The following is a 14,493-nucleotide window of genomic DNA, read 5'->3' on the forward strand; positions in this document are numbered from 1 at the left end:
AATTAACTGCTCAGTTCCACAATAAATAAATAAAACATTTTAATGTCCAAATGTGACCAGCCAAAACTGCAATAAAGACTTTGTAACTTTTTTTTTTTTTTTTTTTTTTTGGAAGTGCATTAGACCTGTTTTTTTCTAGTTTAGGAGGGAAAAGTATTGCAAGATTTTTTTTTTTTTTCCCCAAGTTTAATAAATTACATTTAATGACCAAGACGTGACTAAACGTCGTTGATTTGATTTGAAATGAACCTGCCTCTTTGAAAATGGCCTGTTTGACTAATGACTGCTCTAAATCGTTCTCCTCAGGGGAAGTGGTCAAAGTCAACATGTGGCGGATGCTCCTCTGTGAAGCCACCGCAGCTGTGATGGCCAAAGGTTTTGACATTCTGGGTATCAATCCAGTTCAGAGGATGTGAATTGATCAATGCCTTCCTCCTCTGAACACAAGACCTTTTTCTCAAAAACATCGATGTCCTGACGGATTCTTATGGTATGCCAAATAAAAGTCATTCGACTGTCCATAAAAAAACCCTTTGATTTTCCTGGTCATTTCTCCTCACGCAAATGTCAGATTAGCCAACTGGACCCTGAAAACTGCCAAAAAGTCAATCTGTTCAACCTTTCCCTTCTATATAACAAGTCTGAATCTTATTTTAATCTAGCAGTAAAAATTGGCTCACCTAATTTTGGTTTACCTAAAGCAGGGGTGTCCAAAGTCAGTCCTGGAGGGCCACTGTCCTGCGCTGTGTCCGAAACCGCCCCCCTATACCCTTAAATAGGGCACTTTTTAATAGGGCACTATTTAAGGGGACAGCCATTTGTAGTGGTGTCCAAAACCATAGTGGACGTTATCGAGTGCACTCATTCAATCCCACAATGCACCGAAATAACGAGTGTACAACTGATGTACACTCAACGGCTAGAGAATACCCAGAATGCACTGTGAAAGTCATGTGCCGAATGAATTCCCACATCTAAACAGAAGGTGGCGACCTCAGCTGAATCATCCGTTTATCCGGTTTCCAAAAACCACTGGTCCAATGTGGCTACAGCCTAATATCTTACAGGTATAAATTCCTTTTTAATTCATTATTAAATTGTTTAATTAAGGTTTATGCATGGTTTCCATAACTAAATCTTTTCATTACTACTGGAGCCGCCAGTTTGCTAAATTTCAAGTTCCAATTTCGGACACAGCCCTGGAGAGTTTTAGCTCCAACTTGCTTCCAACTTCAACAAACTTGCCTGGAAGTTTCTCGAATGCCTAGTAAGACCTTGATTAGCTGGTTCAGGTGTGTTTAATTGGGGTTGGAGTAGGTTTGGACACCCCTGACCTAAAGATTTTACAACAACAGCTTTACTCATTTTGCTTTTGGACTTTTCATTCCACAATATGCATAAAATATTGTTCTCCCTTGAATTGTAATGCAATAAATCAATTTCGTAATGTGTTTGTATTCACTGGTGTATTTCTGTATCTGCTTTCGCTTGAGGCTTTCGGAGCATTATTCAGTTTGAGATGGTAACTTATTTAATTTAAGATTTTTAATAGAGTTCAGCGTTTGTTTTTCTCTTGCCATTAGGATTTAATTAGTTGGAGGTGATAAATGCAGTGTCCGCACCTGATAATCTGTATGAAGATTAAGAGGAATGATTTAATTCACTCGCAGGGTCAGTGGTTATTTACTCTTTGGATGTTTTGCAACTGGGATTTTCTTGATAATTTCAAGTCTGAGATCAGAATTAAAGATCTGGACACTTAATTACCTGGTCGAGTCTTGGTGAATCCATTTGTTTTCTTCGCTACTCTAAGGGCATCCGTATACTTCATGGGTTCATTTTCAACTCTGTGTTTGAACAACCCAATCTCACAGCAATTCGTATTTTACGAATTTTACGAGGTGGCTAGTTCGTACGAAGTCATACAACCTCACTCGTATGATTTAGCAAAAATTTTACGAATTCGTACATATTTTACGAGTTGCCCAATTCGTATGAATGACCCACCCCTGACCCCGCCCCTAAACCTACCTATCACTGGGGTTTAGACAAAAAGTACGAATTTGTTCAAATTGGTCGTGAGATAGCAAAGTCATATACACCCTTTGGGGTGGGTGTAGGGTGAGTAAATTATGGAATGATTTTTTATTTTTGGGTAAACTAACCCTTTAAAGATCAGATAAGAATTAAGATAGTAAAAGCAGTCAGGCTAGTGATTGACCAATCATAATCAAGTATTCCATAAAGTTCATCAGAGCATCAAGAAACAAGTCATGTCAAGCCATGGTGTACTTCAATGATATATATATTTAAATAAAATCTGTAACATATCAACAATACAATCACAAAAATATAAGTTATATTAGAACTTGCTCTTATAAAGTCAAAATTTATAGTGTAATTATGATATTTTGATTTATCAAATGTGTAGCATCACAATTTGATCATATAGTTCATAACTCTATGATAGTAAAATGCAAAATAATTATAATGCAAAAATGTGCCAGGTCACATATATCACCAAATGGTCGATTAGACAGTCTTTTAACGCTCTCAAATAAATAAAAGCGCACATGGCAGCTTCCAACTGAAAAACACGCCTGCTTGAATCAGTGTCTCGGCTTCTGTACACAACATGGCTAATCTGCCCTTGTATTTCTCATGTTTATGATGGTGTACACAAGAATGACACCGCAGTTGAGTCTTCAGAGTGATATAGTTCCAGATCAAGTCACCCAGTCCATCCTTTAATGCTTAAAAACAGCGGGAGTTGAGAGTTTGAGAGTCAACCACTGCAACGCATTATCCCGTAGAACGGTCCTTTAAATAGGATGAGACATTTCATTACTCTGACACTCTCTTGTCAGTCTTGATAATGCAAAGTGCACCGGCTCTCTTGGAACACCTCATCACACTGTTGTTGTTCCTTCTCTGCAGACTGAATTGTCTTTGCATTAAAATGGTCCCGTAACTCTCTACGGTACCGAGATTCTGGAACAACTTTGAAGATTTCACTTCATCATCTCAGAGCTTTGGAGCTCATTCGCTCGCTCACACGCACTTTATTTCTTTGCTTTTTGAGCTCACTCATAGCTCAGGGATTGTAAAGCTGTCTGGGGTTTAACAAATTACTCTTTGGAGTCCTTGCTATGCTTTGAGTCTTTTGTTTTGTGTCTAAAAGAGTCTCTCATGGCATTCAACACAGATGAAACCAGGTGTCCTCCTACTTTATGGTGCCACTCTGGAGATCGACCTCTGATGAAAGAGAAAAGAGTGAAAAGTCAATGTAGGGGTTCAAGATTGAAGAATAAGACAGGTTTACTTTAAGACTTTGTTCACACTTGTTATTTGTCAATATCAGATTCTAAAACTGAAAGTTTTGTCGTTTGTCACGTCCATTCATGATGTCTCGCTGTGGTTCTGTCATTAGCATGTCAGACATTGCTTCACATTCAGGTCTATTGTAAGCCAGAAACCGCTAATTCAGCATTCGGCATTCAACGCATGTCACAAGCACACAGCATCCCAAAAGTAGTATACTAATATAAGAACTATATAATCCAATTTGTCCATCCACACTAAGACAAATTTCCAAAAATCTATTGAATTTGATTTACATGTTTGTTTACATTTGTTTTATAACTATATTAAATAAATACAATTACATACAATTTTACATAAAAATTATATTTCTATATACAAAAATGTGTATTTATAATGTATTTTTTTAGCTATATCTTTTAAATCAGGTTTGTAAATATATTTCATGTGTTTTTTCCCCCTGTGAATCTGCTACACAAAAAATTTGATTTTTGTTGCCTGTCTCCGGCTTGCATATAACATTACTGTAGCATGATTTTTCAAAGCACATTTATATATATATATATATTTATGCATGTATATTTAATATTAACTTATTTAATATATTAAAATAATAATAAAATGTAATGTATAATTACGTGGTTTTCTTTTGTAGCAGGTTTGTAAAAGTGAGATTATTTATTTTCTCATATCATGTCAGACCTCATATTGTCTAAGGGTACGTTTACACGACAATGGTGTACCAAAAAATGGAAACGTTTTCCTTTGTGTTTTTCACGTACAGACGACAACGAAATGCGAAAACGATTCCTGTTCAGAAGGATCCGCTAAGACTGCTAAACACACTGTATTCTGCTGCCAGGCCAGTAGTCGGCGATATCACTTTGTAAAGAAACGTGCATGACGTCACTGATTTCACAAAATCACATTTAAACGGTGTTTAATGGTATTGTTTTCAAAAAACGTGCACTTTGAAACCCGTTTTCAAAAATTAGCATTTTTTTGGGGCAACCAAAATGCTGTTTTCCATTTTTGGTTGAAACAGTGTCCTGTAAACGGCCCCTCGCTCATTGCTAATTTTTGCTGCGTGTGAGAACAAAGGAATATGAGTAAACAAACTGCTAGTAGCTTACAATAATATAAGAAATCATTAATAAGAAATTGAACTGTGAAAGTTCAAGTGATTTTAAAAAAATAAATAAGAGAAAGGGCTCATTGACTGCTTTAGAAATAAATAAAATGCAACTTAGTGGTTTATATTTTAGGTTCTCAAAATAACATTGTAAAAATGTTCTTTGTTGCCATCTGAAAAATTATAAAATATTGATCAAATGTGTAGTCTTTTAGAAAATTAAGCCCATATAGATACTTATGCTTCCTTAATTGAAAACACAGATTCCTGCTCCCAACCCACCAATCAATATGCAGCAATAGAATGCTATCTTTGTTTTGACAGGACAAATACATGCTGCAATCACAATAACGTATAGTGTCTCCCCTCACCTGCACTCTCAAATATGCCAGCTAGACAAGTTCTAGCCGGTGGAGGTAATATAATATGTCTCAATGATTGTGCCGCATGTTTGCGCTGTCACATCACATCCCTAGGAACGCATCTCAATTTTCAATGACAACTGTTTTCTGTATCACATCACTGGGTTTCATTGAGTCTACCCTAAAATATGAATCTATAGGGGCTCTTGTAGACCAACAAGAAACATATTGATTGTAAAAGTAACAATCTTTGAGCCAACCAAAAATTTGGAGCTTGAAGCTCTTGCTCCTGTATGTTTGGATTTATAACCTCTGTTCTCGATTTAGTTTGAGATACACACCTCGTGTCGGTCCGGCAGAGGTGCGTGACTCTTGACTTTTTTGACCCCAGCGGCTCGATTAAAAAGAAGCTGCAGAAAACTTGTGCCCGTACTCCTCTGACAGCCACAGCGGCATGTTTGACCGAGGTGGAGGACACAAACATGGACCCTGTGGGATGATCCGTTTGCCACATCCTGCGGAAAAGGATGGAAAAGTTGAGATTGAAAGATCATGTAGGGTGACACCAGCAGTGCAAGCGCATTGATATGTGGGGTGGCTGGATTACAGCCATGGCAGCGGTTAACGGGATTACACGTGCAGTGGCGTGCATGTCATGAGGTGCCGTTGTTAAGGGATTTACTCTTTACTGTGCTAATTTGTCACTGAATTTGCAAAGTTAAATCCAGGATGGAACCCGTGTTAAGTTTCAATTTTCTGCTGACAGATTCACCTATTATCATTCCAGCAAGGTAATTTAAACAATATAATTTGTCCCAGATGCTAATGCAGGGAATTATGCAAAGGTGAAACACCTTTGAATATGAAGTGCAAAGCTCTTGCTCTCAATTCATTCTGTGAGCGTCATCCCATTTCAAAGTACTTTATTGCCTTTGGGTGATAAGCCTCAAGATCTGTTTTAATGTTTGAACTTGATTTTCTAAATATTGCTAAGTTTTCAATTGACCCTTCGCTAAGCCACGCCCGAAAACCGCCACAGGCCAATCGTGGCTTAGCAACCGTAACTAGGCGCGGGAGGTCTGGGAAACATGCCGAAGCGTTGTGCGTATGGATTGTGCAAATCTGATACCCGGTATCCTAAAAGTTTGGACGGGGTGTCGGATTTTGTTCCCTTCCCGAAACCTAAAACCCAAGGGGAGAAATGGCGAGCGTCATCTTCATTTATATAGCGCTTTTAACAATGTAGATTGTTCCAAAGCAGCTTTACATTGATAATAGGAAATTAAAACTAAATGTTTTGGCTTTAAAGCAGCTCTAGAATAAAGTTATTGTCCAGCTCGTGGATCAAGCAGTGTGATTAAAGGCAAGACGGAGGCTCACTGACATAATTTAACGTTACTTAAAAATATATTTCAGCATTTTGTTAATCGACAGCCAAACTAGTAACGTTACCCCAATCCGATCGCGACTCTCCCGGTGTTAGTTCTAGTAAAAGTAAAAGGTAAAAGGAGGGAACATCAGGGGGCTTGCAAGAGATCTCCAAGGAAAAGGTTGGTATGCAAACTTAATCAGTTCATAACAGTAGTCGTTGTAGTAACGTTAGCTTGGCGCACTACAAATATAAGCGGGAGAATGTTATCATTGCAAAGTGGTCAGGCTAATGTCTTGTGTTTATTCCACAATACATTTGGATAAGCTGTTTGATTTATAATATTAGAATATTTTCAAATTTCACTTACGCTGCTGTGCATGCACAAAGCTGTTCCTCAATTTGTGTGTTGCGCTGGGACCTAACGTTATAGACTTTAGCTTCAATTTTGATGAAATTATTCTCTAATCGTTTGCATATTATGTCGTGTATATAGCCCTCGAATGCATACTGCAGTCTTGCTCTCTCATATTTTCACCTGTTCGCCAAAAATGATTAATTATCTCCTTAGGAATGTCAGAAACCAGTGCATACATACTGTAATAGACGTGCCAGGCTTGACAGGCGTAGCAAAAGTAACTAAGGAGGGCGGGGCTTAGCGAAGGGTCAATTGTTTAATAGTTTTCAATTTTCCTTCAGTTATTGAATTGTCATAATTGGGGATGATAACATATATGGCCCTATTTTAACAATCTAAGTGCATGGTCTAAATCGCCCAGCACAATCGACTTTTGCTAGTTTAACAACGGGAAAAATGGTCGGCGCCCCCGGCGCATGGTCTAAAAGAGTTGTCCCTATTCTCTTAATGAGTAATGGGTGTGTTTTGGGCGTAACATGCAATAAACCAATCAGAGTTCATCTCCCATTCCCTTTAAAAGCCAGTTGCGCTCGTGCCACGGCGGATTCGCTATTTACATGGCGGAATTTGCAAGCGGAAAAACTGAATCGGATCTGCTGGTGCGTGAGGTTAAATAAATAAATTTCAGACAAGCATGCCCATGGGCGCAAATGCATTTGCTGTTTAAACAACGTGGCGCACAACGTGAAAATGATAACTGCGTCGGGCTGAAACTAGCCAAACACACTTGTGTCGCGCCTGGCACCGCATTGCGCTGGGTGTATGATAGGGCCCATAAACTTTAAAAGCACTTTGTGACAAAATACATCTACAAAATACATATTTATATTTGTAAATAAAAGTCATTGAGGATAAGGGCGTACTCACGCTAGGCACTGTTGAGTAGTCAAAAGAACTTAAATTTGGGGGTCAAGCATTCTCAGGCACCGTTCAGATTGCCAAGTGTGAGTACATCCTAAGTTACCCCAAATTCTCCAGTAACTCTTTACCTTAACAGAACATGCTGCAGTGGTGGTCGGGCCCCTGCAGCCTGGAGTATGTAATGGTACACATCTGCATTCTTGTCCAGAGTTTCCACCACCTCGCTGTGCAAGATGTCTCTTTGCCACTGACTCTGTTCTTGTAACACGTGGTGGAAGACTTCCTGCTGCGGAGCATCCAATTCTGTCGTTCCTCTCCACAGCCGCAAAGGGTAACCATCCGCCACCTTCAAAAATTACATTAGAGTCATCACCTTCTTATCTTTGTTTGCACAACGTTTATGAAGATGAATTGCAAGTGCAAACTGAAACTACGTGTTTGATCGCAACTGATTATGGCTTTGGCACAGTCATCCTTTGTGCGCATAATATAATATTTGGACTCCTTTCTCTAGAGGCGGGAATGCGAGTCCTTTGGGTCTCTAAACCCAATATTAGGATGATATTATTGATATTAGGATGTAAGTTGGAGGAGTAATACAAACCTTTTTAACCGCCACATCCACATGATCACAGCTTGAGCAAGATATCCAGCCTTTAGACTTGTCTCTGACCTCCTTCAAGAGTTTTTCTGTGAGTAGAAACAGCCTGGCACGGTCTGGAAGTTCATTTTCTCCACAGTGAGACACAGAACTTAGACCTGCATCATTTTGCTGTGAATCTTCAGTAAAGCTGCCTGCTCCCTGGTCTTCCCAGTATTTCGGTATCTGTATTGATGACAGATATAAATGTTATATGTTTTAGGACATATGCTTGCATATAAAATTTTCCAGCCCCTTAAGAAGCTTTGGTATAGTTTTGACTAGTCTTGTAACTTTCGAGTTGTTTTGATCCCAAGGACACCATTGTGATGGACCCCTTTAAATAAAACATATAGGCAGCTATATACACTCACCGGCCACTATATTATGTACACCTGTTCAACTGCTCGTTAACGGAAATTTCTAATCATCCAATCACACGGCAGAAACTCCATACATTTAGGTATGTAGACATGGTTAAGACGATCTGCTGAGGTTCAAACTGAGCATTAGAATGGGGTAGAAAGGTGATTTAAGTGACTTTGAACGTGATGTTGTTGGTGCATGACAGGCTGGTCTGAGTATTTCAGACACTGCTGATCTACTGGGATTTTCACATACAACCATCTCTTGGGTTTACAGAGAATGGTCCAAAAAAAAAAGGAAAATATCCAGTGAGCCGCAGTAATGTAGGCAAAAATGCCTCTTTGATGCCAGAGGTCAGAGAAGAATGGCCAGACTGGTTAGAGCTGATAGAAAGGCAACAGTAACTTGAATAATCACGCCTTGCAAGAAGAGAATCTCTGAAAGCACAACACATTGAATCTTGAAGCAGATGGGCTATAGCAGCAGAAGACCACACTGGATGCCACTCCTGTCAACAAAGACTGTGTGTACTGTGTGTACAATTTGCACCGGCTCACCAAAATTGGACAAGAAGATTGGGAAAATGTTGCCTGGTTTGATGAGTCTTGATTTCTGCTGCGACATTCAGATGGTAGGGTCAGAATTTGGCGTAAACAACATGAAAGCCTGGATCCATCCTGCCTTTTATTAATGGTTCAGGCTGCTGGTGATGTAATGGTGTGGGGGATATTTTCTTGGCACACTTTGGGCCCCTTATTACCAAATAAGCATCGTTTAAACTCCACAGCCTACCTGAGTATTGTCTCTGAACATGTCCATCTCTGTATGACCACAATGTACCCATCTTCTGATGGCTATTTACAGCAGGATAATGCGCTTTGTCACAAAGCTCAAATCATCTCTATCCAATAGAGCACGTTTGGGATGTGGTGGAAGGGGAGATTCGCTACATGGATGTGCAGCCGACAAATCTGCTGCAACTGCTATCAAGATGCTATCATGTGGACCAAATATGGACCAAAGACTGAGGAATGTTTCCAGCACCTTGTTGAATCTGCCAAGTATTAAGACAGTTTTAAGGGCAAGAGAGGGTCCAACCCAGTACTAGTAAGGTGTGTCTAATAAAGTGGCTGGTGAGTGTATTTTCATATATTTCATATATATATATATAAAATAAAAAATAGGACTAGGACTTTTTATAAATAGCCCCCTTTTCACATTTTTGGTGTTCTCTGAAGCAGAAGTCATTATAAACTTCTATAGTGGTGAATGGAAACTACAAGAAATATATCTTTTGTGTTCCCACTTGCTCCCACTTGCCCCAATATCTATATATCTATATATCTATCTATCTATATATATATATATATATATATATATATATATATATATATATATATATATATATATATATCTCTATATATCTATCTCTCTCTCTCTCTCTCTCTCTCTCTCTCTCTCTCTCTCTCTCTCTCTCTCTCTCTATATATATATATATATATATATATATATATATATATTTGTTTAAAATATTTTTTATGTAAAGGTAGAACTGGTAGATTTTGTTTCTCCAAAACTACATTACAATATGTGGTGCATTAATTTCATAATTTCTGATCAGCTATATGAATAAATAATTTTAACTAAATCAGAATCAGAATAACTAATCAAATAAATACAGGAAATAGTATATGTATTTTGTAATACCCCTGTTTTGGAACTTTTTTTCCCCCTTATAATACCTGGGATTAAAAATCAACAACAAAAACAAAACAAAAAAACAATTGTGCAACAGAGCTCTAAGCATGTTGAGATTGCATGCAGCTGGAAGTGCTGACAGTCATTAGTACTAAACTCAATGCATATGATGCTTTGTACCTGGAAAAGGCGAGAGCATTCAGTAACCATATGCGACAGTCCCTGTGTTGCAGCCAGGTTCTCGCTTAGATCTCTCTGGTCCGGCCTCCCCAAGCTGTATTTCCGTTGTCTAGACCTGTGACCAAAAGCAGAAAATAGCACAAATTTCACACAGAGCTGACTAAAACAGCTTTGCAGCCGTCCAAATTAGTAACACTCTCTCCTATAGGCTTTACCAGGGACCTAGAGGGAAAAGGGGTATTAATATGAAAATAGTCTTGAGTTCTCTTATGTTTTTTGTCTAGAAAATTTGAAATGAGGGATGGGGTTGCTGACACAAAGCCGGCATTTCATTTCACAACACATTTAGTCAATTTGCTTGTTTTCTAGTGGTTCTTTTTATAGCAGCGCGCTGAATCTAAGCATGGAAAAGTTATCTGCAGTGCCAGTGCATAGCAGCACATCCACAGCTCAGCGGGAGGGCAAAGAAAGCTTGTTGGCTCTGTGGCAGCTGGCTTGCAGAAATAGGGGGAGTTTCTTCAATTGCCTTCAAGTCAGCCTCTTGGATGCGTTTGCCCAGGCAGGACTGTGACGTAACTGTCTCAGTTTCCTCTTTACCCTCAAGACACTCCAGAAAAAAAAAAAAAAAAAAAAACTAGTGTCTATAGCATCCCTATACTTCAGAACCAAAGTATTAGATAACTTGTTGTGGAACATATGCCAAACATTAGTCCTTATCTTCTCAGAAATAAAGTTTGAAGGAACCAGATTTGGAAATATTAATCCCAATTTCCTCTAGAATCTATCTTTCAGACGATCTTGCCCCTCTCTCTCTCTCTCTCTCTCTCTCTCTCTCTCTCTCTCTCTCTCTCTCTCTCTCTCTCTCTCTCTCTCTCTCTCTCTCTCTCTCTCTCTCTCTCTCTCTCTCTCTCTCTCTCTCTCTCTCTCTCTCTCTCTCTCTCTCTCTCTCTCTCTCTCTCTCTCTCTCTCTCTCTCTCTTCCAGCGTTTCATTAACCAGCTGAACTGTATTACAGATACAATATCTCCCTTATCTGTGAAATTAAAGCCAGATGTTGAACTGCGCTGTTACATAAGCAGCTCTCCCACAAAACTGACCCAACAATTGTGCCATACAAAACGGTGAAAAAAGATTTAGACTTTTCGACTAATCTTTATTGTGAAAGATGACAAGCCTTAAGTATTGCCAAAATAGTGCATACAATCTGGAGCTGGTTACAATAAAAATGCGTATTGGACGTTCAGAACAAAGTTATGGGCACCGATGCAATATTATATTTAAAATATAAAATGTTATGTAATCGTTACAGTGTAACTGATTATAGTTTTGACTGCTTAAACCTACCTCATGCTGGTTCTGTCTCTTTTGAAAGAGTTGAGGTGGAACAAAGAGGGCGCCAAGCACACAGCGATGTTGGTTGGGGTCATCTGGTTCTCCTCCACGCAGGCGACCACCTCTTGGAGGAAAAGGAGGAGGCTCTGAAGAGCCTCCCTGTTCTCATCAGGCAGGAGGTAAATTGCTGCTTGAACCCCCGCAAACTGTTGATCTTTGGGGAAGTCTGTAGGGAAATCATAAATGCAGAATAAAAGCTTGGAAGCAGATGCTTCACTTTGTGTCAAAACAATCAAATTCAACAGTTTGTTACTCTTGATGTAACTACAGTAGATTGAGTTAAATGTTTTGCTTGGTTTCAATTTATGCTGGCTTACATTGGTAGATGTGCAGGAAGCTTTCGCACAGTTTGCTGGAGAAGATGGGTTCAGGTAGGTCTCTGAAATACTGCTTCACCATGTCAGCCACATCAAAAGCCGACTGATTTTCAAAGGAAACGCCATCGGGGTCAGCCTCCACCATGTCCCTTAAATTTTGAATGCGGGATTTGACCCCAGACTTTCGGAAGAGCCCAACCTGTTAGGTTCAACGAGATATGTGTTGGCGAAGGGAACAAACTGTTACGTACCAAAATGATGTTGTTTATTCTACTGTAATTATCATATATACATGGGTAGAAACTCAGTCAATAACACATGGGAAATTACGTGACTCTACGTACATTTATGCACAATCTGACACAAATTCTCTGTCTCAGGCAAAATTTCCTGTATCCTGGCAGAGTGTCTACTAGTGGTTCTGAAGTACTATGTTTGCTCTCTTTGAAAAACATATCAGAGAAATACTTTTTATGCAGCATGTATTTGTTGTTAATGACCATTTCTGTTTATGAGAATAATACTGATGTCGAGTCATGTTTTTCCCTTTAGCAAGAATAACTGCTGTTCAATATGAGCCAAATTTTTGGATGATTATGCAAATTCAACTTTGTACATTTAGCTTTTATTGACACAGCCTCTATTTTTGGTTGGTGACTGGATGGCATACCTGATCCAAGCACTCTGTCCTTAAGAACTCCATTGCTCTCAAAATGCTTGGTGGCAAAGGTTTCCCCGATTGCTGGACACTCTGGAGCAAAGGCACCTCAAACACCTTTCTGCTCTTATGTTCTGAAGGTTTAACCTTTCGGTAGACTTTTGGCACAGTCCTAGAATGGCAGAAGTGCAGAATGATGTATTTTTAGATGGTCACTTGCATTACTCACCTACATTTGTCTGAGGTAATGAATTGTTGTGCAAAATTGAAAGTAGAAGTAGCAGCGTATATTTAGCGGATCACATTAACCGTATTAGCAGTGTTGTGAGGCCCTCATGCACATCAGCATCAGTGATAAGTGCTTGCATGTGTTGAACTGACATTTCATTTGGTTGTCGTAATAAGCTTCTTGTTGTTTTCTCTGTATGAGCGTGAGGAATCTAGTAGTAAAGAAATAAAGCAATTAGAATTGATGTAGTGGTTTTAATCTTTGAGTACATATTGGCCTGCTGGCGAAAGGCTTATGATGAATTTCGAACTGTCCTTTTCGTTTAGCAAAGCCCATATTGATTTACATTATGAAAGGCCTTTTTTCATTAGACGGTGAACTTGCTGCCATGACTATATGCTGTGTAGTAGAGAAGATAACCTGACAGCAATTTAAGTCCTGCTTCTCATTATTTCTATATAAATCAGGTTCAGGGACCTTGAGATAAAACTTCAAAGCCAATTAAATTCGGTTTTGCCGGAGCCAACTAATTCGTCAGAAAATTGGATTTTCAAAATTTCATACAATCTAGTTTCTCTTGATAGCATTAGCCTCAATTACCCCTTCATTTATCTTCTAGCCTAACTCTCCTCAACATCAAGCTTGGTTGTTCAATTAAAGACAATATCAATATACACTCCTAGTGTCTCAATGTGATTGTTTAGATTCAAGAGGCTCTGCATTCTACAAAAATAACCAGTCTCATATATTATTGTAGAAGAAAAGAGAGGGAAAATAAATGAACCATTGAAGATTTTGAACGAACGGCTTATCTGAAATCAAGTGAGCTGACATGCAGTTAAGATGCTGAATACTCAAGCAAGCGATCAATATGAATGCGGGGGTAGAATTAAAAGCGTTGTTTCTTTTGTAGTTAGCTCAATGGTTGTTAAAACAAATAGCCCAATTACTCCTCTCCCAAGAAGTCAATTATCCTCTCTTCTTCAGCTTAAGCAATTGTTCTTTTTTTTTTTTTTGTCCAGTTAAAGGTGCTCTAAGCCATGTTGGATGACGTCACTTCTTGTTGACGTTCAAAGTATTGTCAAACAAAACGGAGGCGAGCTCGACCCTCCCTCCTCCTCATCCCGTCCCCTCCCCCTCCCTTCCGTGCATTCATTCTCCTTTTCCCTCTTCTTTGCTATTTGTTCATCGGAACGTTGTCTCTTTGGTCGTGTGTCGGCCATATCAAAATTCAAGAGAATATAATTCTAACATTAGTTATTGTCGTTGTCTAGGACATCTCTCCTCTTGCTAACGTCCCTCTTCATGCTTCTCTCTCCTCCACTCCCCACACCCCCCTTCATGTGCACGCGCACTAACCCCCCACCCCCAAATCATTCTCGTCGGTTATTGGCTGGAACACTGTTTGTTATGTTTCGTGGTCCTGGCTGGGCCAATTTGATTTTGTTGCCGTTTGTGGAGCCTGGGCAGTCTACAGAAACCGCGTTTTTTTACAGTGTGTTCAGGGGACAGGCAGCTGGCGGATAGTGAGGAGATGTTTGCTGTATGTGA

General features: G+C 39.2%; 2 protein-coding genes across 5 annotated transcripts in view; one reads left to right on the top strand and one right to left on the bottom strand.

The window, feature by feature from the left end:
• The window catches only part of rars1 (arginyl-tRNA synthetase 1), a 28,561-nt gene extending 27,101 nt beyond the window's left edge, over positions 1 to 1,460 (top strand). For all 3 annotated transcript variants that reach the window (XM_081390321.1, XM_081390322.1, XM_081390323.1), the window contains exon 15: positions 307 to 1,460. In XM_081390321.1, coding sequence (XP_081246447.1) covers positions 307 to 416 — 110 coding nt within the window. In that variant the 3' untranslated portion in view covers positions 417 to 1,460. The remainder of the gene's footprint in view (positions 1 to 306) is intronic.
• An 827-nt stretch (positions 1,461 to 2,287) lies between these two features.
• LOC308705360 (rho GTPase-activating protein 7) overlaps positions 2,288 to 14,493 on the bottom strand; it is a 60,663-nt gene continuing 48,457 nt past the window's right edge. For both annotated transcript variants that reach the window (XM_081390319.1, XM_081390320.1), the window contains exons 7-14: positions 12,726 to 12,885; positions 12,056 to 12,254; positions 11,691 to 11,904; positions 10,348 to 10,462; positions 8,068 to 8,289; positions 7,592 to 7,809; positions 5,157 to 5,330; positions 2,288 to 3,255 (exon numbers count right to left, since the gene is read on the bottom strand). In XM_081390319.1, coding sequence (XP_081246445.1) covers positions 3,129 to 3,255; positions 5,157 to 5,330; positions 7,592 to 7,809; positions 8,068 to 8,289; positions 10,348 to 10,462; positions 11,691 to 11,904; positions 12,056 to 12,254; positions 12,726 to 12,885 — 1,429 coding nt within the window. In that variant the 3' untranslated portion in view covers positions 2,288 to 3,128. The remainder of the gene's footprint in view (positions 3,256 to 5,156; positions 5,331 to 7,591; positions 7,810 to 8,067; positions 8,290 to 10,347; positions 10,463 to 11,690; positions 11,905 to 12,055; positions 12,255 to 12,725; positions 12,886 to 14,493) is intronic.

Source organism: Scardinius erythrophthalmus (genome assembly GCF_964197995.2).
Source record: "Scardinius erythrophthalmus genome assembly, chromosome: 17".
Taxonomy (NCBI): Eukaryota; Metazoa; Chordata; class Actinopteri; order Cypriniformes; family Leuciscidae; genus Scardinius; species Scardinius erythrophthalmus.